Raw genomic sequence first — 25850 nt, forward strand, 5'->3', positions numbered from 1 at the left:
CTTCTCAGCTGGGGATGGGATTATCAACAGTCCGAGTTTTGGAAAGCGTGACGGCCGAAGGTAGGACCTATCCCCTGTTTCAGTTGCTGTCTACTTGTTTCAGCTCGTTTAAATCAATAGAACTTTTCTCATGCAGAAAAAAAAACATATTTGTGTAGGTTCTTTGAGCGTTGGTGTTGTGTCCCTGTAACACAACAGCGTCAATGTGGAATGCTGGACACATTGTGCTGGGTGACTGTGGTCGCACAGTCCAATTTGCAGGTTTTGCTTTGTGTGACCGTTGGGTCACTACTTTTTAGGGATGGTTTACCTCTGTTTAAAGGTGGTCCAGTGCAGAGAGAGCACTGAAAACAGAGCACCAGCCTCACGTTAAGCATAAAGACCTCAGTCTGAATTTTCCTGTGTGTGTGTGTGAGAGAGAGAGAAAGACAATAAAGACAAACTATATGCATCATAAATGGGAAGGCCCTGGGCTGTTAAATATCTGCCCCTAAGTTTCACTTTCACATGTTTTGCGTCTTTAATTAAAAGACTGCAAACACTTTGAAGGTGCCTGTAGTTTCCGCACAGAGAGACCAGAAAACAGCATGACTCCGGGGCACGCCGAAGAGATCTTATTACGGCAGAACATGTTCCTTTGTATTTTTAATGCCAATTATAATACTTTCTGAATGTGCTTAACTTCACTGTTCCTTTTATGATTTTTTTTTAATCAACAATGTATTAGGTCTCTTTTAAATTAATTTGGGAGAGGGATCCATCGCTAGATATTTATAGAACTTAATTACATCACCCTTAGGGAACAAAGTAAACATGCAGACACAATGCAGATTTTTAATGGGGAGGGCAGGTGAAACAGCTGAAAGAAAGCAGAGACGTACACACTTACAGCTCTTTGAGGCTAGTTTCTAATCTACCAGCTAAAGACTTGTACTAAAGGTAAAGTATGAACTATGAATAAGAATATGAACGACTCAGGTGAGTGAAATAATGAAATTATTAAATCAACAGTATTGACTGATCCCTCAAACACTGAGTGGAAGGGGCAAACTTGCAGTGTTGGGAAACTTTTGAGTGCCTTCAGAGCAGTGATAGATGCACAAATTAAGGAAGCCTTTGCCACAGTCTGACCTGACCCGCTGACCCTCACTGGAGATACTCGGTTACCTTCAGCCCATCTAGCAAAACACCCTGATCCATCTGGTGCTGTGTTCTATTTTCAGCCTCTCCCAGCCCGCTGGGGTGCAGTGCCGAGAACTGTGCAGACCATTAGCACCTTGCACACAGGGGAGGCTGCAGCCCCCTCACTGCAGATGATATTAACACCACTCTCTGTTACCCTGAATGGTGCAAATGAACTATACAAATAGGTATAAATATATCACAGGTGATAGGTTTTGCAAAGATTAAAGGTTTTGTGATGCTCTTGTGTTTTATATTACATAAATCAAAGATTATATCACTATTCCTCTCACTAAAAGGAATGCCAATTCTTTGTACTGTAATATAATTTTTATATGAGCTGTATAATCATAAACCTAAAGATAACTTGTATGTTAATCAAAGTTAAAAATGAGTGCCAAATAATCATGCAGAACTACCAGTGACTGTGAAATTGACATCATGCAGTGACTAATGTTTAAGCATCTCACCTACCATGTTACAGCTATGACCTGCAGGAAACTGACCTTCCACTCATTTGGACAGTTCAAAATTCCATGTGGGTTTATGCATAAAACTTATAGCTATCTGGAAGGTCTCTGAGCTGTTTGTCTCCGAACTCAGTTTATCTGCAAAATAGCAGCACTGGAAATTGGAATGGCAATGATTCTTTTCACAAAAAAGGGTTAATCATTACAGATAATTTGTAGTTATTATATCATTATATTTACTTTATTTATTCACTTGGCAGACACTCTTATCCAATATTGTGTTGGGTCCAGGTCAGTGCAGGCAATACCTCTCTTTAAGGAAAGCATCAGCATGAAATAACATCAGTATGCCAGAAATTCTCACAGGGAAGACCCTATCTGGGCCCTTTCTACAGTTATAGCTGAAGACATGACATATAACACATGAGATAAGACTTGACATATAACTGTGCCATATCTTAAATTCTCAAATAAGCATATATTGAATACTTTATTCTAACTTCATCATGGAAAATATCAGCTGCTTTTTAGGAGAAGCTGGGCTGTAAGTATTCTACGCATGTAACCTCTGAGCTTGTTAATGCATTCACTTCCATTCATGGCAGTGGTTCAGTTGGACTAATGATTTCCATTGGCCCTATTCAAATGACACGTCCACAACTGTTCCTCATAGGTTTGAAAAAGGAAACAAATTTTGGTTTTATTTTAAGTCCATTAGGGGCAAAACAGCTCTCTGTCCATAGAATATCCGCTGACCATTAACACCATAGAGAGAGATAAATGTGCTTTGAAAGACTACAAAGTACATATGAAACAAATTCTGATTCAAATTACCATTGATTGCCAAATTGTCTGACCACAGTGCCTGCCAAGTCATCAGTTTCAATTGAGAGTGATGACTGGCATGAGAGGGAAGCTGGATGATCATAACAGTGCAGTGGATAATTCTGGCAGTCAAGCAGATTTGGATTTGAGTTGGGCAAAACATGCCTATTGTCCTCTTGAGGCTTTTAAAATATTCAAAACTACCAGCAAAAGAGTAAATTTCTAGTCTAAAATGTATTAAAAGACACTTTGTGCTTTCATTATTATACTGGTACCATTCCCTGGATGTCATATGATACAATTTCCCAGAAATCCTTGCTTTAATTTATTGCACAGCATACGTGGTGCTGGTTGATCATATTATATTACAAAGCCTGGAATACATGTCCTGGAAACTGTGCAACCTAATGTCTGAACACAGGTGTGCATACTTGACTGTACACACCTCAAGCCGTTAAGTGTCAGCTGTTTACTGTGCTGCTATGGGATAGATCTGTTATGATGGGCATGTCTACAGAGAGAGGGGATGACTCGAACATCTGACCACAGTACCATATTCAATTTTGATGACAGGGTTTAAGAGACATTTAAAAGGTGATTCTAGAAGAGTAAAAGTTTTTAACTTATGATGTATTTAAACATTATGTGATACGCAATCACTTGGTTTCAGCCATGCTTTAAAAAAGTTACTCAGTTCTATTTTTAAGTAGCAGTGAATATTCACATTTTCTCATCAACTCTTTTTTATTCACAGTTTTGTCACAGCTCTAATTTTAAAATGATCCTTTCTTTCTTTAATTATATTTTAAACCATAAAAAACATTTGTCTTTTCTGTTGGGTCAGAAAACACTCCTGAGTGCCAAAAATAAACTGTCAAGGGAATGCTAAATACGATCAAACTGATTTGTTTACAATAGTGCAACAGTCAATCAGAGCTGTAAAGCTTGCAAAGAGGAGGAGATAACCTGGTAAAAGGAGGGCATAAGTGCTTCATTGATGGGAAAATACAATGAACAGGATAAGAAATGTGATAGTCATTAAAACAGAGAGATGTTCTCTTCAAAAGGGAAAACTCTGCAAACACCACTTGACAGTAGTGAAATCACTGATATTCACTGCAGTTTTCATCTCGATCAGGTTGTCCCTTTTGAAACCTTTTATTTCCTGCTGCTTTGCTCCTTTGTGGCCAGTTTCAGATGTATACTAGGGTTGTGTTTATTTAAGTCTTAACAGAATGTGAATTTAAAACATTAAAAAATGTAAAATAAATTTGAACTTTGCAGCACCTCTGAGCATGTGTAGTATAGGTTTTATTGGCTTTTGTATGATAAGAGTGGTGTGTTGCTTGCTGAGGGGAAGTAAGTGAGTGACATCAATATGCATATGCATGCATATGTGCATGTGCTGTTGTTGCTCACAACAAATTGGATTTGTTGTGAATGATTTGGCCATTAAAACCTTCATTTAAGGCAGAGATTTTGCTTTAGGGTGCTGTGGTGCTCTTCAGAGATGTACATTACTGTATTACTGTACATACACTACTAGCATTACTTAATGAAAAATTAAGCATCATACTGTAGAGGGGTTTAGTAAATTATAAGGGTTTCAAATGACAGCATTAATCAAAATACTGAGCAATTAATCAAATGACTACACTATGAAATATGACGCTGGCCAGAAATCTTACTGGAACACAATTCATCAGTTACTGATTTTTCAACACCGGTACCTAATAATGAAGGACTATATCAATGTATCAAAGTTTTCATGGACCATGATGCATTTAGGAAGTAATGATAAAAAAGAAGTCCATTCCTGCACCAGCATGCCTTTTCTTAACAATCCTCTTTGTGCTGAAGTGTTCCTTCTGTTGTTTTTCTTCTTCAGGCAAGTACCATTTTCTCTAGATACAGTACCCTCTGGCCAGGGGGTGCTGAATCAGCAATCATTACAGCTCCAGATAAGAGAGGAAATAATTAGGCATTGGACATGCATGTTGTGGGGAAACATGGCATCACATTGATAAAGGCGTCTCCCAGCCCCAACCTTGTGCTTTGTCTACATTTGAGAGCCTTGGTAATTAAAGTAGAAATCTCATTGTCTCTCAAGTCCTGCCCTCGCTGGGGAAGGTCTGCATGGTCAGGCGCTGACGAGGGCACACAACTGCCTTTGCTTAAGTGTTGATTAAAGAGAAAATTCACTCCAGCCTTTGGTGTGGGACTGGCCTCTGCAATTTCATCTTCCAGCCGTGCCTCTCACAGCCACAAATCTAATGTATCAACAGGCCTTTAATAGCTTTCCAAGGTTCTCTGGGCACGGGGAAAGCAGACCATTCGTAACAGTGCTGTGGGACAACAGGCATCACCAGAGAGGCTTGCACTTTAGAGTCAGCCCACCTCATCTGAAAATGAAGACATCAACAGCAGGTATGCTGTGGACTTCCATAATTAGGAAAAATAATAATGATTACCTAGATATAGATCAAGGGAGAACAGTTGACATACAAAAGCAGCCCTTACAGCATTGTGTTTCGTTGTCAGTCGTTCTCAGTTCCTAAAGAATATGCTCTAGCTACTGTAAAGGGGTTTACAATCAAATGTATATTACTCTTTATTAGCCTATAGCCTTCTGCAGGTGCCATATTAAACAATTTGATCTGCCAGGTACTCTGACCTGCAGGAAATGTAACATTCAGAATGACATTGATTGCCTCTTAAATTAAGAATGTCCATCATAATGGTACACGTGGAACCTAAAAAAAAAACATTTTACTCCCACCTGGAAAATGACTTGTGCTGCTTCACTGACAATCTGCTGCAGTGGGTGTGATCAAATGTAAATAATTCAAACATTACATAATACAATTTACAATTTGGTATTTCACAGACGCTTTTAAACCAAAGCGACTCACAATTAGTTTTCAATTTCATTTACAAGTAATACAGTAATAATGGCAAGCATATGTTATATTCCCATGTTAACTGGGTTCCCATTGAATGTAGAGTCTGTCGATGTGATATTGAATTCAAATATCTGTGAGTGCCCCTGTGTTTGGCAATGGGGGGGTTTATTCGGACAGAACAGGAGGCAGTTTATTGACATTGTTTGTGTGCCTTGACTTGTTGCTATGATATCAACAGCATCATTAAAGAAACATATACTGAGGAAGCTGTCATATCCGTAATAGCAGTGAAATTTAAATTGAATAATGTGTTACAACTGGGACTCTTGAAGGGAACCATAATAATTAATTACAGTTTGCCTTGATTGCACCTCTCAATAAATCCAATTTACTAGAGATTGCGTTCACTTAGTACGACTGAATTTTAGTTCTAGTCACTACATGCCTTTTTGTAACTATATTACAAAGCAGTCAGTTTTGCACACTAATCTTCATAGTTATACTGTACTTTAATTAATATCTTGAAAGATCATAATTCATATGCAGTAATAACAGGATTTCAGAACATAATGTCAGTTAAGGATTACAGTACAAGTGATTGTTTAATATGATACTAGTATATAAGCACATGTTAGTGATTTATGATTTTTCATGTGGTTTGATAAAAATTATAGCATTCTGAAAAATGTATATTTTTGAGTATGCCTAAGTGATTGATTTATCTAGTAAATTCATGACTTGGGACTAAAGTTTTAAGTTTTAAATCTGCCAGTTTATGCTGGTTGTTGAGGGCACTCTGCCTACAGAATAATACTGACAAACATGCACATTGCACTTTCAAAAGGTGCATGTAAATCTTCCCTGTACCTCGTTGACCTGTTAAATAAGCTCAGCATTAGGCCGCACTGACAGTTGCCACATATGCTAATCTTTCTTTGAGCTGCACAGTATGATCCATAAAGGTTATGTTACCATTCCGTTCATTTAGATATTCATGGAAAAGTATACTTCTAATGAGTGAGAGATGAAATATATCTTGCTAAACATCTGATGACAATACTCCAGCAAGGACAGGCTGAGAGCGCTCTTAGTTACAGGACCAATATTTGCTACAAGCTATGAGCTTGTGGTGACAGCACTTTTTCATGGCTCCACCGACAGTTATGTGTTTCATAACTTGCTTTTAAATACAGACTATCTGTAATTGTTTATCATGTGTATGATCACAACAAGCCACCTTGATGTCACAGTTGCTTTTGATATTTACTCAGAGCCACTGACTATGAACTAAGCCTTGGATTATTGTTCAACCTTAGCATTGCCTTCCATTTGATTGAGATACCCATTGAAAAGGGCACTTACTGTATTTGTGCTTCAGGTGGATGGTGCGTATCTGTAAAATGTTTTAATTAAAAACACTCAACTGCCTCTCAAATGGGGAAGGAGAGTAAGATTTCCCCCACAAACAGCAGAGACAGACAGAGGCTGTAGAAGCTGTTGTTTTTCAATAGTTTGTACAAAGCTCATGGCTTTTTAATCAAGAGTTGAGAGTGAAGAATAAAATTGGAGATTATAAATCTGGATTTTGATGGAACTGTTACTCTGTAGCTAGTCCTATTATTTTCTAAAACATGCATGCCCATGTAATTATACACATGTCATTATTATGAGAAATAGTTTACTGTTTTGATGTACTTGTATTGATGCTGAGAGAAAAATACATGAAATAAAATCATATCAAGAGTAGATGCTTCAGAATGGGCACAATCATATTGTAAGAACGGATTGCACATATAGGTAAAAGCTAAATGATCTTAAAAGGCAAGCATGTATTTTTTGGAAGGAAGCATGGCACATTTTATGTTGGCCAAGTGATGTACTTGAATATTACTCTCTTTGGTTACAATATCAAAAATGTTTTTGTTGAATTGGCTTTTGTACACATCCCAATGAACTATAGAATACCATGCTCAAAGCTTTCTAAAGCATATTCAATCACAGCATCCTTTTATGTTGAACCTTTCCTTCAACAATATGCAAACGATCTGCATAATGCAAGTGGGCTGGTAGTCCTAATTACATTAACAGGATATCCCTTCAGGAGCTGAGCTACAGTGTGCAAATCTACCAGGAGCTTCGCACAGCCTAGTGCATGCATCTGCAATAACATTAAATTAGCTAAAATACCTTTTTTCCTCAAATAACATTGAGAAAGAAGTCTTTAAGAATCTTGCAGTCTGTTCTTACTGGATATAGACATGCTATCTTTGGAGTTTCCTTCATTTAATGACAAAGCACTGGTGCAAATGTTTTATGGGGATTCCTGATACTTTTCTCCTGTCTACTATCATCAAACTGAACACTCTGGTTAAATTACCAGTGGTGACAATTTTCTAAGGAGCTACCTAAGGCTTTATTGCCTCCTGCTTGTGGTGAGTTTTCTCTAAGTGATTTTGCATACTAAGAGTTGTTAAAAAGGTATGTTGTTTTGAAAATGGTCTCATGAACATACAGCACTATCAGGCGACTTTTACCTTGACATCAATAAACTCCAAACCAGCATGATTATGTACCATAACTTAATTATTTGCATAATGAAATTCTAATATTGACTGTTTTCTTAAATGCTAAATCAGCAAAATTCATCAGAAGGACAGCCTTTTTATAATGGTGAGGTGCAATTTGTATGGTGTTGGTATTGGTGTATGGTATATGGTATTGTATGGTACTGAGAGAGCATGTTTTATAATTTATCAATGCATTTTTAAAATTTCATGCCGGTTGCATGTGGCAAAACAAGTTTTTATGGTCAGCATGCAACACCTGTGTTTCATGCTGGTCCAAGTGATGAACTTCTAATGGTTTTGTGTAATTAAGTTGTGTTTGCTGATTCTGTGGGAGCAGACATATAATCTATCTGAGGAACAGCAGTCAGTGGGGGTATTTTTAGCTTGGCGAACTCTGTTTAATGGCCAATGATTGATAGCAAAATTACAGAGAGGGGACCAGCATGAGGGCTACAGTTCCTTGAAAGCAGAGGCAAAAAAGACAATTACAATTATCAGGACATCATCACAGCCTGCTATTTTAAAATCACATTGAGGAGTCAAAAATATCACACAGCGGTCAAACATAAAATAGTCAGAATGCAGAAACTCTGAGGGAAGATTTTGTGACATGGAGCCAAAATGTGCAGCTTCCTTCAATTCAATTCAATTCCTTCAATTGCAAGAAAAAAAAAAAAAATATATATATATATATATATATATACTTGCAATGAATTATTCCAAAATGACTTTAATAAGTAATTTAATGAGCAAATGTATTTTCCATGAAGCACATTGAAGTGATTGTTTTCAAAATGTGTGTTAATAAGGACATGCTCCTTTCAATTTGTGTTCCGACTTAACTATTTACTATTTGATTAACTTTATTTGATTAACTTTATTTTATCATTAACTATTTGATGATTTATGTGTGCACTTACTGATTGGATCATCAAACTCTGGAACCATTTATGCTTCTTTTAAAATGCATTTATTTGTTTGGTATTTATTTTTTGATGGGCTGGCTGACGAGACACAATGGAAAGAAATAGAGAATGGAGAGAGAGAATGATGAGAGGGGGCTAGCCTCCTTCCACTATTGACTGAACTGTCTAGTTCATGGTGATGTGTTGTTCTTAGCCAAAAGTTCTGCCTGGAAATACTTTGACAAAATAAATTAGAACACCATTTAATGCAAATAAGGCACTGCATGATTAAGCTATCATAAATCAATGACTGCAATAAAAACCCATCTCAAAGTAAAGGATTCAGTTACAGCTGTGGAATAATGCACAAGTGGATCAGAGCACTCTTACATAACAGGGCACATGACATTAGCCCTTGCAAAAGCATAGGTTACCCAGTGCTAGAGGAGGGAGCTTTCACAGTGTCAGACTGTCCAGACTGCACACTCACCTGTTCCTTAATTATAATGACATGCCCATTTAAAAATACTGGACTTTTTAGGCTGCTTTCCATTGAGCATAACAGTCATGACAGTTTGACATTTTTTGGAAGGATTTTGTAATGTCCTTGAATTTCTTGGACTTCATGGTAATACCTTTCTGGTATGAGTGTAAACATACCCTATCACAATGTACTTACTGTATAGAAAATCCCAGTACATTAAGTGATTGTTAATGCAAATCACAACAAAGGGTTTCAGTGAATAAGAACACAGTGCTTGCGTACACTGTGTGTTGGGATTGTGCCGTAACTGAGGAAAGGCAAGAGAGCATGGGTGTGTTTGCACACACGGAGGTCATGGCTCATTGTTTGACGTGACTGCGACCAAGAGTCTGACATTCCACTTAGAAGACAGCTACTGCGTGGAGTCTTCTTCCCTCTTAATGTATGTCATTGCAGACATGGAGATGGGCCTGGTCTATGAAAGGATTTCTCTGCTGACCTCATGCCCAGGCCTAACACTATTTATGGTGCATAAATAGTGCAGCACCTGCCATTTCAACATGGTCTGCATTCAACACTGCATTTTGCCTTCCCCTGCTCTGTCACACATTCAAAAGGGATCACGATGGCACTGATAGTAAATTATGTGTTTTGAAATCTGAGGCATCCCGCTTTGATGGCATCCCGCTTAAGCCCCTGCAGGGTGCGTCATGGGCCTACAGTCAACCGCACGTTCTTCTCCTGTATACTGTTCCTTTAGGAGGTCTAACTCTGCTGTTCAGAAAAGCTGCAAACTGGTTAAGGCCAACACAGATGTGTGGGATATACTAACCAGTGGCGATAAGTAAAATTCTCAGTTTTTAATCGCTGTGTCGCAGAGATAGCCCTTAATCTTGCGCCTTTTCCCTTACATATACATAAGCAGTTCTTAATATGCGTTTGTTCAACTGGGATGAAAACCCTAAATCTAGGAATGAATTTTGTAAATGGTCTTTTAAACATTCCACCTAATGTATTAAAGCCACATTTAATCAAAGGCCTCATATTGATATATGGACATTTTATCATTTGTGAAAGAAAGAATGAATTTGTGAAATTCATTGAAAACACTTGCTTTCTAAGCTCAAATATATGGCTGCTGATAAACCAACTACAATAAAGCTCAATCAATATTAAGTTTCATTCAGCTTTGAAGTGTATCATTATCAAAAACAAAAATGTGTCATCATGTCAAAAGGCCAAGCTTCTGGCAAATACAACTTTCAAGTCAATACATATACATGGCAGAAATTGATCTGACATTTACTTTTGATATGTTAAAAAAAACATGCTAATTCAAAAAGCTAATAATTTACTGTAAAAAAAAACACTAAGTACAAGTGTAAAAAGATGCAAGTTTGGCAGTTTATTATGTAGCTATATGAAGTTGTATCTGAATTTTGTCTGTTGAAATGAAGTTAGATGGTACAGAGCTAAATGTTTAAAAGGATTCAGATGTTAGGGTCATTGTGCTTATTTTTGTGGGACACGTCATAAACTCCCAGTGCTGTACAGGCGTATCCTCCGTTGGGTGCTCACGAGAGAGTTTGAAAATCTTTGAAAATCGGTTGAAGGTCAAATGAAAAGTTAAAGCCATGGCCAAAATGTACAGTATTCATTCAGCACTAGAGTAGCTATTTTGCATAACTTTGATTGAACTTTTATATAGATATTTTTCAGATGTTTTACACTTGCTGTACTGTCAGTTGTTAGGATAATGAACTATACTATTATATTCCCAACTGAAGGATAGAAATATGGAACAGACATGGAATTTTGTGGCATTTTGCCAACAGTTATTTTTAGCTCTAGTATGTTCTACCAAGCTCGCTAAATGTGGTATAAGGAATAAAAATGGTAAGGAGACCATATTATGATAACCAGCTACAATTACAGAACCATTGTAAAAAAAAAAGCGAGATACCTGATTTTAAAAAAGGGGCCCCTGAAAAATGGAACTATGTTTATGTGAGAAAAATGTACATAACCTGGCATGGTTGTTGAACATAAAATGGAGTTTACATTCCAACATCTTTTTAAAACCTTGCATTGAAAAGTTTCTGTTTCCTCGTTGCACCTAAAGTCATCTGGCATCTGGTCTATGGAGTCGAGTAGTGGGGGGGGGGGGGGGGGGTACCACTTGATTACTTGCTTTAGCATTGCAGTGACAAATACGTGCTGTTTACTAAGAGACACAGTGGTCACTTAATACAGACATAGACAGAATAAAACATGTTAGACTGCAGTAAACTCTACGTGTTTCAAATCAAGCACAGAAAAAAAAACATTGGCATTGTCTCAGTTACATCTATCTATCTATTAATTCATTCAATTTTATAACATGTACTTTTATCTTAATGCCATTGCACAGGGCAAGGAGGAGCCAGGTTTTTGCCAAAATGACCAAAGTTTTCTGATTTCTGTTGGAGTGAATGACATTCTCCATATTAATAATAATTCCAGAACCTGTAGATGTGAAACAATCCCCAAAATGCTAAAGCCCCTGCCATATTTTACAGTGGAAATGCTTGTTGCAGAACCATGCAAAATATAAATATATAATAAACCTACCTTCAATTTTATATCAATAATATTGATGGCAGATCTATTTCTGCAAATGTTTTCCCCCACTTATAAATACCTGCTTTGTACATGTGAGTAACTTACCTTAATATGCTGAAATAATTTTTTGTAGAGATATAGAAACATCAGGGATAGCATAGGCAAAAAAGCACAAATCTACATTATCTTGCTCACTAACGTTCTTTATTAATATGTTCATATTCCAGGTTTGTTTTTATTTAAAAGCCATCAGGATCTCATCTCATAGCAGTCAATTCTTAATTTAAAAAAGGTAAGTAAACCCAGCTAAGCAGATGCCACAATTGCTTGTAAAAGAAAGTCAGAGCTCTACACAAGCAATTTGGTGGCAATGCAGCTGAGTTCAGACAGAAAGGCCCTTGAACACCATGGCATCTCTCTGTGCACTGTTTTATTGAATGCCATAAATTACTTTTAGACTTGCCCTAGTACTATGCTTTTGTTCAAACGGTGTGATTTTGCTTCTCTCAGTAATTTCAATTCAGTGAATTATTTATAGGTCTCTGGACAGCACTAGGAGAGAACACTAGGAAGATATCTAAGGGTCTGCTTTTGCCAAGAACTATGGAGGTAGAGGCCAGAATGGTAGGCAGACATGTCTGGTTGAATCTTTCTGGGGAATAATTACACTAATAATTACAGCTGGCTGATATTCCTGTACTATCTCTTTCTCTCTGAAACATACGTCTGAGCAAGGTGAGTTTTAGTTCTGTTCAGCTTATATAAAGATGTGTGTGGTCCATTGATGCTTAGCTGTTTTATTTACTTTTAAAAATCTGTATTTATTTTATGTGGCTGTGTGTAAAGCATGTTTTCAATTAATATTCCTCTAAACAAAACACAATCTGGATAGAAATTGGTGCTATACAATGGGGAACATAAAGGAAGAATTATTGGAAATTATCATTATTCATGGTAATTTATGCACTGCCTATTAGACTTAAAACATCTTTTTAGCAAAAGTTCTAAGCAGGTTTATCAAAATGTGAAAGCTACTATAATTTTCTTTGATAACGTTTTATTTACTTGTCTTAGAATTGGTTAGACTGAGCAGTGCATTTTTTTCTATTGTATTGTTCAAGTAACACTTTAAAACTGTATTATGATGAGGTTATGTTTGACATTGCTGTAAATTCTTAATGAGTTGCATGATCATTGACATTTGCTCACAGTTTAATTAACTGCACCCACCTGCCCCTGGTTATTTGGGGGGGGGGGGGGGGGGGGGGGGGTACTGTTCTCCTGTGAAGAATGTGGTTGTAAGACCTCCGGTCTCATTGATCTCCTGAGCTCATTGATTCCTGCAGTTGAACAATCTTAGCTCGGGCTGTAAACACTGAGAGGAGCCTTCGTGTTGCCATCTGCATTTACACATGCAGCATGAAAAACGGAGGCGTTCAGTGTTCCCAGCTCCCCTATGTAAGGCACATATGGAGGTCCCATTGGTCCTCCATTCCATCAGAGCGGCAGTGTATAAAGTTTCCGTAATAAATTTCTCATTAGTGTAATAGACCTGAAAAAAGCTCTCATTAAAACGTAATTACATTTGCTTGATGATAATAGTAAGTAAATACATGGGGAGACAGCAGTATATATTTAATTACATGGCTAAAAGTAAAAAGATGCAAAAAAAAAAATATGGAAATGACAACTCAAATTGCATTGTATAAATATTTGACAGTCCTGTATTATATCGTATGTGACCTCAGTAATGGCCAGATTTCTAAAAAAAAAAAAAAATCTAAAATATAGTAACTAGGGATGAAACCAAATGTTCATTCATCACAATAGTCAACCATTGAATCAGTAACTCATTATGTGAATCAGTATGTGAATGCCAGCTAATCAAGAAAAATTAAACAAAAATAAGGATGGCACAAAGTACGTCACTGTTTTTGTTTTCTTGCCTCATATTATGAATGAATGCACATATTATTTTGCAGTGAGTCATTATTTACACAGAAAGAACTGAAGGAAAAACAGTGGAATTACATTAATCAGACATTATCATGGGAGCTGCAGAATCTTATCTTCATCTTCATCATCTAATCTTGAATATCAGACTATTTGAAATACAGTAGTACATTTGCAAGACTGTAAACACAGACTGACATTTTTAATGGTGAAGCAAGAAGTACTGTCATGAAGGAGAGCAACGCTGGTTTGTTTTTTGTCCAAGCCATGAATACAGCTCTGTAGATAAGGGTTTGCATTGAGAAATTAGAATAAGTAGACCCATTACAAATAGCATCATTAAGCTAGCAATAATTGAACTCTAGAAAGGAGAACTCATGAGTCATGTTATTCATGAAAAAGAAATTATATTTTGCAGTTGGTAATTATTCATTAATTAGTTGCTTTGGATCAATGAGCATGCAAAGTGTCATTATGTCATCCCAAGGTGCCAATGCTGCTATGAGCCTCAATAAAACTTCGTTAGCATTTTATGCAAACATCTAAACCAAGAAGTAATGGGACTGAGTTGTGGAATGTTTAATGAAAGTGTGGGTGAAGTTGTGATTAGAACCGACAGTTTATGTGTGCATTTCCCTCTTGTCTGAATGTGATTGAACTTCATTAGCATTTGTGCTCTGTTTGATTACCATTCTCAACATAAAAACGCACCTTCAAGGTGATGATAAAGTTCACATCCGTTTCCTGTAGTTTCCATAAAGTGAAAAGTGATACCTTTCGTACAGTTCATTGGGGAATTACATAATATTCATTTTGCTAATCGTGCTCCATTTCATGTTTGAGCTTTCACAACCGATATATACTGGTATTACACACACACACACACACACACAGATACAGTATGAAAAACCTTATGCATACACACACACACACACACACACACACACACACACATATATATACACACACATATTTATATTTATATGTATGTGTGTGTGTGTGTGTATGTATTTTGTGTGTGTGTGTGTGTGTGTGTGTGTGTGTGTAATACCAGTCACTACCAGTAACAATGTTGTCCTTTAGAGTTTACCTTCTCTGATGTCATTAGTCTCACAATTTCACACAAGATTAGACATGTAATTGTGTGTTAAAAATTAGAGGTGAGCCAGGATCAGGCCACTAATGAGGGCAGCTTCACTAATGAGACGCACCAGGGATAGTGGTGTTTTTTGGGCAACATATCAAATCCTACATGCCCATGATAAAATTAATGCTAAAGCTTCTCAGTATCTCAAAGAGAATTATAGTGACATACCAGAAAAATGGGCCCTACAGGAAGAAAGCTGGAGTGAATTTTGAGGTAACCTTCCTCCCAGCTTTAGGGACACCCAGTGGGCACTGCACATACCCTGCATATTTGGTGGGTTTGGGTCCTGTCCAGCAGCCAGTTGTGTGATGAGTGGTAAATAATCTGTTTTCATTTCCATGTGTCAGGCCACCAGAAGGCTGCATTAACACATCACTTAACTAAAGACGCAATGACACGCAGGTACGCCCCTAGAGCATAAGGGTTTTTATTGCTCTTTTATCATGAGATGCAACTAATGACATCTTTGTGCCAGATTATCTTTGAAAGCCATCCTGAAAAATATATTTATTGTTATATTATCAGATGAAACTCTCTGTGGCTTGCTGCACCTTCAGGAGTCATTTATCATTGCTCAAAGCCATGTTTCTGTATGAGGTTGTTTTTCAGACCATATTTTCAATATACATATATTTCAAATGTTAGAGCGGTTTTTGAATAAATACAGCCCAAAGTATGTGTAAACTATAGCTGTCTTTACTAACCTGTGGTACATTTTTGTGATATATGCATAACAGCTTATATTATAGAAATGTTGCAGCAGCTTCGGACTGATCTCATGAGCTTTGTCCCGGTGCAGTCTGTGAGACAGCTGGCTGTTGTACTCATGACAGTAGGGCTTAAAAATAGCATATCCTGTAAATGACCGTCATGAGGATCCTTCTGTATTAAAACCATTGTGAAAGTCAGGAAACTGTTTACATCCATTTGTGTTTGAATTACATCAACACAATTCAACTCAAATACAGAGCACCTTAGTTTTTATGTATGAAACCTGACAAGCCCATATATTTATTCATTGGGCAGAATGAGTACCCCATACTGTTATTTTAACACCCCAGCTCAGCTCTTCTCAGATGCAAAAAGTATTTTTTACACTTTCAAAATATTCATTGATATATTTTTCGATTACAAATACATCATACAGTGACAACATTACTATTTAACATTTATATTACCCCTCCTCTAAGCATTACATCCTTCCAAATCCTTAGCCAATAACTGACTAAGCATTTGCCAACTAACACATTTAAGAACTAAGCAAGCATCACAGCTGCTCCAAATTTGTCAAAAAGGGGAAAATAATTTAATAAGAACCTCTGTAAATATATTTTCTCCATCATAAGTCAGCTTCAACAACACATTTATAAGGACCTGCAGCAGGTGAGCTATCAAGAGCCTGATAGATGTAGCTGGTAACTGTATTTTTCAAGTGCTTTTTAGGGTAGCATCAATGACCAGTGAGGGACACCTTATGGAACTTAAGGAGCTTGAATCCTGAGCTGGGATACAATATTATTGCCTTGTGAATTTCAAGAACCATAATATGTGTTTGGACTGTTATTATATTTTAAAATATATGTGGGACTTTAACTATAATTGTTATAACTAATAACTGTAAATCACTTTCCACATCTAAGTTAAAATGTCCATATATCAAACAGTTTAGTGTTACATGTCTATGGTAATTCATTAAACTTGATCAGTATGAATTTATTTTTGTGTCTTTTTAACGCAAGCATAAAAGACAGTTTTGAGAGTAAATTTCTCGTACTGCAATCAAAAATCAAGTTTGTCTTTTTTGCGTCACAAAATGTTTTGATTGTGAATCAATCCTCTTTGCTTGCGAGTCAAAAGGTTTTGCTTGCGGGTCAAAAAGTTTTGAGAGTCAAAAAGTTTTACGAGTCAAAAAGTTCAAAAAGAAATTACATTTTTGGAGGAACGCACAAAAGCTGAAATTCTGAATGATTTACACTTGATGTTGCCTATTCATAGATCAAAGCCTGCATGTCCCAGAGGAAGTTGCGGCTATTCACAAAGTTAATGTTTTGGCATAGAGCTGATTAGATCCGCCCCCAGTAACTGAATTTAATTCCAATAAGTAACCAGTATCATGCTCAATTTCTCACATTTATAACAAACCAAATTTCATGAAAATAGGTTCAGAATTAAGCGAGATACACTCGATTTTGTAGAGAAGTCTGCATCTCTCAATACACATTATATTTGTTTACTAGCGGATCTTGACCGCTCCAATATGGTGACCACGCAGATGCATAGCAGCGACATACAGCATCGGCCAATGAGGTGTCTACGTTTCTATATCTATGGGTGTAGCCATGCTGTTGATCCAGGTCAAACCTACCAATAGAAATTCTTCTCTCATCCATCAGTGTAGATCCCACCCATTACATCCAGTTCAACTTGCAAGCGAAACTTTTTGACTTGTAAAACTTTTTGACTTGCAAAACTTTTTGACCCTCAAGCAAAACTTTTTGACTTGCAAGCAAAACCTTTTGACTTGCAACCAAAGAGGACTGATTTGCCATCAAAACTTGATTTTTGATTAGCTAAAGGTCTAGGAAACAACATCCGCAATAAGAGTGCAAAGGTACAACAGAACAGAGAATCTCCATACAACCTCCATACAAATGATGTTCAAAAAGCAAGATTTAAGCATTTTTTCACTTTTCATTAGAGATTTCCACCTGTGTAACATTTATGTAACCACTGGACTCAGAATTCCTTGATATATGACAATGAAGTTAAAACTGCACTTATAATCCAGATGTTCCTTATCCAGATGTCACATAATTTCAGGATAGAAATATGGTAAAATGTTTGACAATTTATTTTAAAGAGAGAATAGAGGGGCATTTAGGAAATAGGACATTTTTTCCACAACCAACCCAAAGATTTGGCAGAAATGCTGCTTTTGTTACATTTATTTGTAATGAGCTGGCAGCTCTTTGCTTTCATAGTTTCCTCATTGGTTAGTTTAAAGAATTCTGAATTGCTGTAAATTGGATCCTTCTGGACAGCGTTAAACATCCGACTGCTGAAGGTCTCCAAAAAAATGAAAAGAAAATACACAGCAAGATATAAGCTCTAAGCTGCCAAGCATTCTTATCCTGCTTTACCAACAGGAGCACAGTCTAACTGTCAATCAGTACAACCCATGGCTTAAATCTTTCATGCCTCTCACTGCAGATGGCTGCTCCATCATTAGGCAGACATGCACAAAAGAGCTGTATCCTTATCTATGATGTCCACCACAGTTTCCTGCAGAATTGGTCTTTTACTGCCAGTTCTCAAACCTGCAAATCCCAGTCCAAAAAATTGTGTTCCTCATTCAAGCTGAGTGATATTTGTAGACACATTATTCAACAACAAGCTCAGACTTCAGGGAAATGACAATGACTCAAAATAGTACAGCAATGATGTAGTGTTATCTTTTTCTATGTACAAACAGTAGACCAGCGGTAGTACTTAATTTTTTTTTTTTTTTTGCAGCAGCAGCCACTAGCAACAGATGGTTGAATAAAACCCACCGAAATGTTTACCAAAGTGATGGCCTGGGAGTTAATGCAGCAGTTTCCCATCATGGGCAGAGCTGTGCTTGCATAAACGGAAACAGCCACCTGAGCAAAGAGTTAACAGATGCTGTTACAGCAGACAAAAGGAGCTAAACCCTACTATCTCCCTTGCACGCCTGAGCAGTCAATCACAGCCGTGAAACACCTGTGTTGCCATGTTGCTATGAGCCTTTCCATCAGGGCCAATCACCAGAGGAGCACAGAGGGGCAATTTAAACACTGCTTGCTGCTAACTGCTGAATTGTCGGAAGGGATCAATGCCGCCCTTGTCCACTGCCGGCACCTAATCATTATTCCACCATCTTCCCCGCTTTGCGCTATGAATAGTCAATAACAAATGAGTGGGCAGGAAATGAAGTGCCATGTGAGCAGGGGCATGATGAAGCGTGTGTTGTGAGCCGTATTGTGGTGGATGGGGCTGTTCTCGCAACTCTCCGACTGCTTTCGGAGTGTTAGCACTGAAAGGAAGCTAAGGGACTCTTCTCTCTAACCCAGAGGGAGGCACACGTGGAAAATTGCTTTTGTGAAGTGGGTGAATGGACACTTGTTCAGCTCTGCAGTGAGACCACGGCCACTGCCGTCCTGCTCTGTGGAGATCGTTGTGGTGGCAAACCAGGAAACGGGGGCACATGGGTCACTGAGTGTTTCTCTCGCAGGTCTTTCCACTGCCCTCCTCAGACGTCCTCTGTGAGCAGACGACGGGGTGGGGCATCCAGGAGGATGTTCCTTTGGGCAGGAAGCAAAGGGGCACAGGGATCAGGACATGAGAGAAGGTAAACCACAAGCTTTTACAACTCTTCAAAACCATAGTTCCAACTGAACCATGTATATTGCTATGGCAGTCATTAAAAGAGCTATAATACTTGCTTGTGTAGTTTTTACCACTGGATTCAAATTATTCACCTTTCTTGATGATAAAATAAAAGACTGTTAAGGAAAATTTTGCTATATTTTGGCTAAGAACATGAGAAGAAATGTTGCTCAGTGGAAAAATGTGTTCTTGCATTTAGTTGTTATGGTTTATTTCCATGCCAACATCATTTGGAAAGTGCACACCCCATTTGTTGCTGTTGCTTGAAAAATGATGCAAGGAGATCTTTATGTTGCAGAATTTTCAGGGTAATGTGTTGCAATAGTATTTTATTTCCCTAGATAAAAGAAGAGTGGCATGGATTGAAGAAGCACTTTATACACTAAATCTACACAGGGTTGAAGTGAATCATTAAACAAAGTGTGGCCAGTATACATTTCAGTTCATCTTAATATAACTGTAAATCATATGACTAATAAAAATGGGATTGAATTCAGCATTTTTCCAAAAAAAGAACAAGATCATATTTTAATTGGTTTCTGTTCAAATAAAATTGACATAGTATAATTAATTAGCCCTTAAAATGAAAGTCTAATTAAGGATTTATCAGTATGTAGCAAAAAAGAAAAAAAATTGCCTGTGGCAGAAACATTTATTATTAAATAGAATAAAGATATCAGATATTCATTATGGGTCTGGAGAGATCTAACTTGTAACTAAGAAAAACTTCTACCCTTCCATTGTTTTTCTTTTATTGCATTTTACTGAATTAATTGATTCTCATTGATCCTGGCCAACACCCTGCTGCATAATTTCTTACTGATATTCGGTTAAGTGCTGCTGTAGAAAGCACACAATAGTCAATGCCTTAATCACTTTTTTCCCCACTGTGATCACATGAAAGGCTTGCTTCCAATAGTTAATATTATTGCATTTGATTTAACAGGACAATTTACCAGAAAATCCGAGAGTATGATATTCTGGACAAGAGAAAGACGGTAACTGCACTGAAGGCGGGAGAAGACAGGGCTATTCTCTTAGGTCTCACCATGATCCTTTTCTCAGTCATGATGTACTTTGTGCTTGGCATCACATTGGTGCGCTCCTATTCAGACAGGTACAGTGGCACCTCTTTGACTCTAAGTCTTACGCACTTACAGTTAAGTCACCAGTAATGCAGTGCTCTGTGTCCATCATATCATCTCTATTGAAGTTCCATGACATTTCAGTTAAACTTTTCAGTGTAACGTTAGCTTTCTGTGGATAACAAGTTCATCGGATAAACAGGAGATTACTAAAGGTAATGTTTCTGTTTCTGTTCCAACATAAAGTGAATATGTCCAGGATCACGTATAGTAGACATCTTATTATTAATCAGGGAGCTACAACTTGGCTTGGTTAGCAAATCAAAATGATGCTTAACCATTGCAGATTATACAGATCATAAAGGGATAAGTGGCCATAAATTTCAGTCAGAGGCAATTAAAAAGCCAGCTGGGTCCTAGAAAAATGAGTGTACAATGAGACTAATGTTGAGATCAAAGAGATTACACATGGGGACGTGACATGCAAGGTTATGACTTAGTGTTGCAAACTGCATCACTATCAACTCAATGCAGATTAAGACAAAATGCTCTTCTGTACATTCAAATAATAATAGATACAACACAATAAGGCAGCTGGGTACAATTTGAAATTGTCATTATGTAGCTTAAACAGTTAAGCAAGGGTTACTAAAGTTAGCAAACTTAGCTAAGTATATGATTTAACTGTAATTAGATATAAAGTTGACTAGCCCTCCTTTAACTAGTTAGATATGTCAAGGAAGCCTGCTGCTTGTCTCACTTCTAAACTGTCAGCTTTTACAGTCTTACTTCTTCATCTGTCTGTTTGGCTATCTAGCTATCTATTGTGCATTCAAAACTGTGAGTTTGAAAATACTGGTGCTGGTATGTCAATAGGAATTGAAATATTTTTTGCATTTTTTCATACAGTTAAAATATACTGACCAATAAGAAATAGTCTGATACACACGCCATCACTAGAGCTTCTCAAGTTTTGTATTTCTCAGGTGATGTCATTCTCATTGTGGTAGGGCATTAATGACATTAAAGACAAATTTTTACCAATAACTTCATATAATAACCAGTAACTTCATAATAATAACTACCAATAACTAACAAATACGCCACACTCCAAGCATAGTGGCCTTGAGCAGATCATTGAACATTGTAATCAAAGACTGTTGTCATACTCTGGGAACACTGAGACACTGAGGCTGGTGAGAAAAGAATGCATCAGGGGGTTCACACCATGTTCTTCCCTTCAATAAAACTTCATATAACTAGCAAGGAACGGTTACAAAAACATTACATGCGATCTCCATCTGTAATATATTCAAGTTTAAAACATCACCTCTGCCTCTGCACCCACCCACCTGCACAACACGGACATTGCCTCTCCCGCAGCTACATCTAAAGTGTCTCTGTAGTTTTGGATGCAGGGAGATAACAATCTCACAAAATATTCATAGAGTTCGTTTAATGTCATGCCGCTATTACGCAGCTCAGGCTCGCACCCGAGCCTCAGGCTGTAGCACACAGTCTGCGTGGAACAAGTGTCTTACTTGACTGAGCCACTTGGAAGTCTCAGACTACTTTTTGCATTTTCAAAGTATGAAATATTATATTAAACTAATTTTACTTAAATTTTACAGTTTACATGGGGCTTTTAGGGTAAAAGTTTAAATTAATTAAGTTAGTGGAAAACATTTCCTGGCTATAAAAATATGTCTTCAACAGATGCCTTATTCTAGATTACATACTGATTTTGAAGGCCAAAAAATTAAAACTGTTATAAAAATGAAAATTCTCCTGACTGTTGCCATTGCTCATCATCTGCAGAGAGAATGTGTGTCGATGTTTACATAATCATGCAATAATGTTGTTTATTGTCATTGTTTTGTTTTGTGCAGCACAGTAATTGTGCAGAAGGCACCTTGTGAGTAAAAATGCACAGGTCAGTGATTGTGTGGCTGTCTCTTCTCTCTATCACATTCAGTGTGTGGACAGAGGAATCCAGCTGCACTGTACTCAACTCCACCATAACTACAGAGATTAACTGTACCTACAGCTGTGGCCCTGACTGCTGGAAAAGCTCCAAGTACCCTTGCCTACAGGTGTTTGTCAGTCTGAATACATCTGGGAAGATTGTCCGTCTCTCCCATAATGAGGAGACCCAGGATATGAGTCCTGAGGTGAGTCATGTCTACATTACACAAACAGAGGGATGACAGGACGGAACTTGTGTTCCCCTTTCATATTTGCACACCTCCACGCCTTGTTCACAGTGATGCCTTTTTGTGAAACCCATCAGTTCTCTAAAAGTTGCTTTCCTTTGCCATCTTCAAGACTGAGCATTTCCTCAAAGCTATGGTTAATGTGTTAATATCCAAACAATGTCCGTCATTCAGTTTTCAATTTGTCCTTCCAGTGTTTCTATGTACCAAAATGCCGAAAGGACTACATGGCAATGCACACAATAATCATGAACATTTCTGAGCGTTTGAAGATGCACCAGCAAGTCCCCTGCTACCACGATCCTGGAGAACGTCAGGACAGCGTTCTTCTGACACGACTGTATGGCCGCGGGGCAGTTTTCCACTCACTCTTCTGGCCTACCTGCACCCTCATTGGGGGCACCCTCATCATTGCCATGGTGAAGCTCACACAATACCTTTCCATACTATGTGAGCAGATCAACAAAATCAAGAGGTGAGACAGCCACAGTGGCAACGATGGCAGCAACAGCAAGGAGACGCGCCAGGAGGCCTTCACCAAAGAACCTTAAGGATTAATTGTTTAGTGCTCGGTTGATCTGTCCCCAGAGAGAAATGTTAGTCTGATGTGGCCTCTAAAATTATCACCTGAAATGTGGCCACATGGGAAATACGCATCCTCTAATAATAAGCTGAACTGCAACAGACCAGCTGTGAATTCCATGTAAGAAAGACATCTATGGGTTGAAATCCAAAGGTTGCTAAGTTCACAGATTCTATGTACAGTCAATTTTTTACACTTCCATATGTCAAATAACCACATGGTTCCTGGATGGACTGGGAAGGCTTCCAAAAGTGACAGGCTGAGAGTGTGACTTGACTTTGATCCAGTATCAGCTATAGTAATCTATCCTGGCTGTGTAGAAAAGGTACAGGGTTGCTTTCAAGACAGAACATCATGTCCTTATCAGCATCACTATATTAGATATAATTGGAAGGGCATAACAACAACTTCTTACTTCTGCTTACTTTGCTTAAAATGTAAATCAAGCCCAGGTACTAATTCTTAATATCAACCATATTGCAGTCAGCAGTTTACATCATTGTTTACCATTGTTTAACTTCTAACCTGTACCATCAGATGGTAAAAGTACTAGGTTTGTACTGACATGTTTACTGTGCAGCTCAAAGATTTGCAAAACTGGGGTGATATGCTAATCTAAAAATAAATTATTCATAGTGACCATTAGAATTACGACACTAATTTAGCAGTAGCTGAGAAATAGATTACTGTTTTGAGAGCACAAGAGGTCATTTCTTTAACTCAAAATGATGCACTGTAATCCACTGACCATTGTGTGTTCTTGTATTTCTCCTGCCTTTTAGAAAACTTATACCAAACCAACCTCAGATTTATGTGTGGATTTACATTATGATAACAGTCACTTGACAATACTGTAATTATTGCCCAAGCCTTAATGTTAGGATTTTGTTTCAGCAGTTGTTGCAATGCAGTTGATTTGATCATCCCTGTGAGATGGATTTGCTCCGAGTACACGAGGAGCTGTAGAGAAAGGGCACTGTGTAAATTGCAATCAGGTGACATGCAGCAAAGAACCTGTTAGAACATATAACTTATCAGTCACCGGGGCCCCTTGCCTCTGTGTATCATTCCCTTAGGGCATAAATAGTGGCCTGATGACAGCAATCTCAGAAATAGACTTGTTTTTGTCCCCTATAAAACTATGTTGTGGAGAAGGACAATTTGTAGAGAAATTTACAGAGAAATTCAGTTAATAGGCATAAACACTAAAAAGGGGACAAGGACAGAAAAATGGTCCCTTCTGATGAGTGACTGGGCAATTTCCAAAGAATTTGTCATTGATGGTGGATAAATGTACTCGCTTGCTGAGGAGTGACGTGTTCTCTCTTCTGGACAAGAATTGTGCAATAACCATGTAATTTCCTTTTTTTCATTCCATTTTATTTGCCACACTATCAGACTCCTGTATTACAGTGAATGTAGCTTGTCTGTGAAGTAGGAAAATGTTGAAATCCATACAGTGACTTACTTTTATACTGTTGATCAATGTATGATGACATGAACAATAAATGAGTTTTTAGTGAAATCCTGGTGAGGCTGGCGCTTATATTCTGTGTTTTAGAAAGTAGAATTTCCTCAAATTCAAGGACAAACATGATAGATTACTAACAGCCACCACAGTTTGGGTGTATGTTGTCTCATGTATTTAGTAAGACATGAAATTTCAAAACAGGACATGTACATATGTACTATTTTCATCCAACCTGCATTGTAAGCCAATATACTGTCATATATTCATTCACATACTACTAGCGAATAGTCCAAGCAGGTCTGTTTTGAAAGTAAGGTCTGAAAAAGGAGAAACATTCTGTATGTAACAGTAACCCATGACAGATTTGGGTCTCACACTGAATATATCTTATCTGTCATTAACATGACAACTTGTCACATGGTTTTAATCAGCACTTGTAACTACTAGCACATGGTGTACTGTCCTTGGGCCCTCTTCACCTCTTCCTCCATTGCATCTTCTTGTTGGCTCGGCAGAACGCTTTCCAGTTGAACACATGATCTTGGACGTACTTCAGAGCATGCCCCACATAGCTTACACAAGATTTAGCACCTGTTGGCAACTGAGCATGCCAGGATTTCCCTTTGGCAGAAAATAGATGTTTAAATTGATATGTCAAGCATTTCCAGCCTTTTATCCATGGAAACACAACCATGTCTGCAAGCTGGTTTCCTCCAACCTTCCTGTGCAGCTGTGTTTATTCCTGGTTTTGGTGCAGTCAGAATAACACACGGTGATCCCCTGAAATAAATAAAGAAAATCATGAGCTTGTATAGTATACCTGATTCTTACTAGCATGATCTTAACGCTGTGGCAAAGCTTAGTAGAGGCAAGATTGCATCTCACAAAGGACATCGACACTAGAGGCAATCAGCTAATTGTTAACTCTTCTACGTATCATCCAGTCATCATGCTCAGTTAATTGTCAGTTAAAATGGATTTTTATGTACTGCTTTTACTGGATGTGAAGCTACTATGTATATTTCAGAGGGGGTCTTGAGGAGCACTCAATCCA

General features: G+C 37.7%; 1 protein-coding gene across 1 annotated transcript; it reads left to right on the forward strand.

Annotated features, from left to right (window-relative positions):
- On the forward strand, nt 1-23221 carry si:ch211-247n2.1 (calcium-activated potassium channel subunit beta-2). Its single transcript, XM_036522725.1, has 5 exons — nt 1-60; nt 19290-19406; nt 20391-20561; nt 22505-22700; nt 22937-23221. The coding sequence occupies exons 2-5, from the start codon at nt 19354-19356 to the stop codon at nt 23219-23221; spliced, it is 705 nt and encodes a 234-aa protein (XP_036378618.1). The 5' UTR covers nt 1-60; nt 19290-19353.
- The last annotated feature ends 2629 nt before the right edge of the window (nt 23222-25850 follow it).

This window comes from Megalops cyprinoides, chromosome 2 (genome assembly GCF_013368585.1).
Source record: "Megalops cyprinoides isolate fMegCyp1 chromosome 2, fMegCyp1.pri, whole genome shotgun sequence".
NCBI lineage: Eukaryota > Metazoa > Chordata > Actinopteri > Elopiformes > Megalopidae > Megalops > Megalops cyprinoides.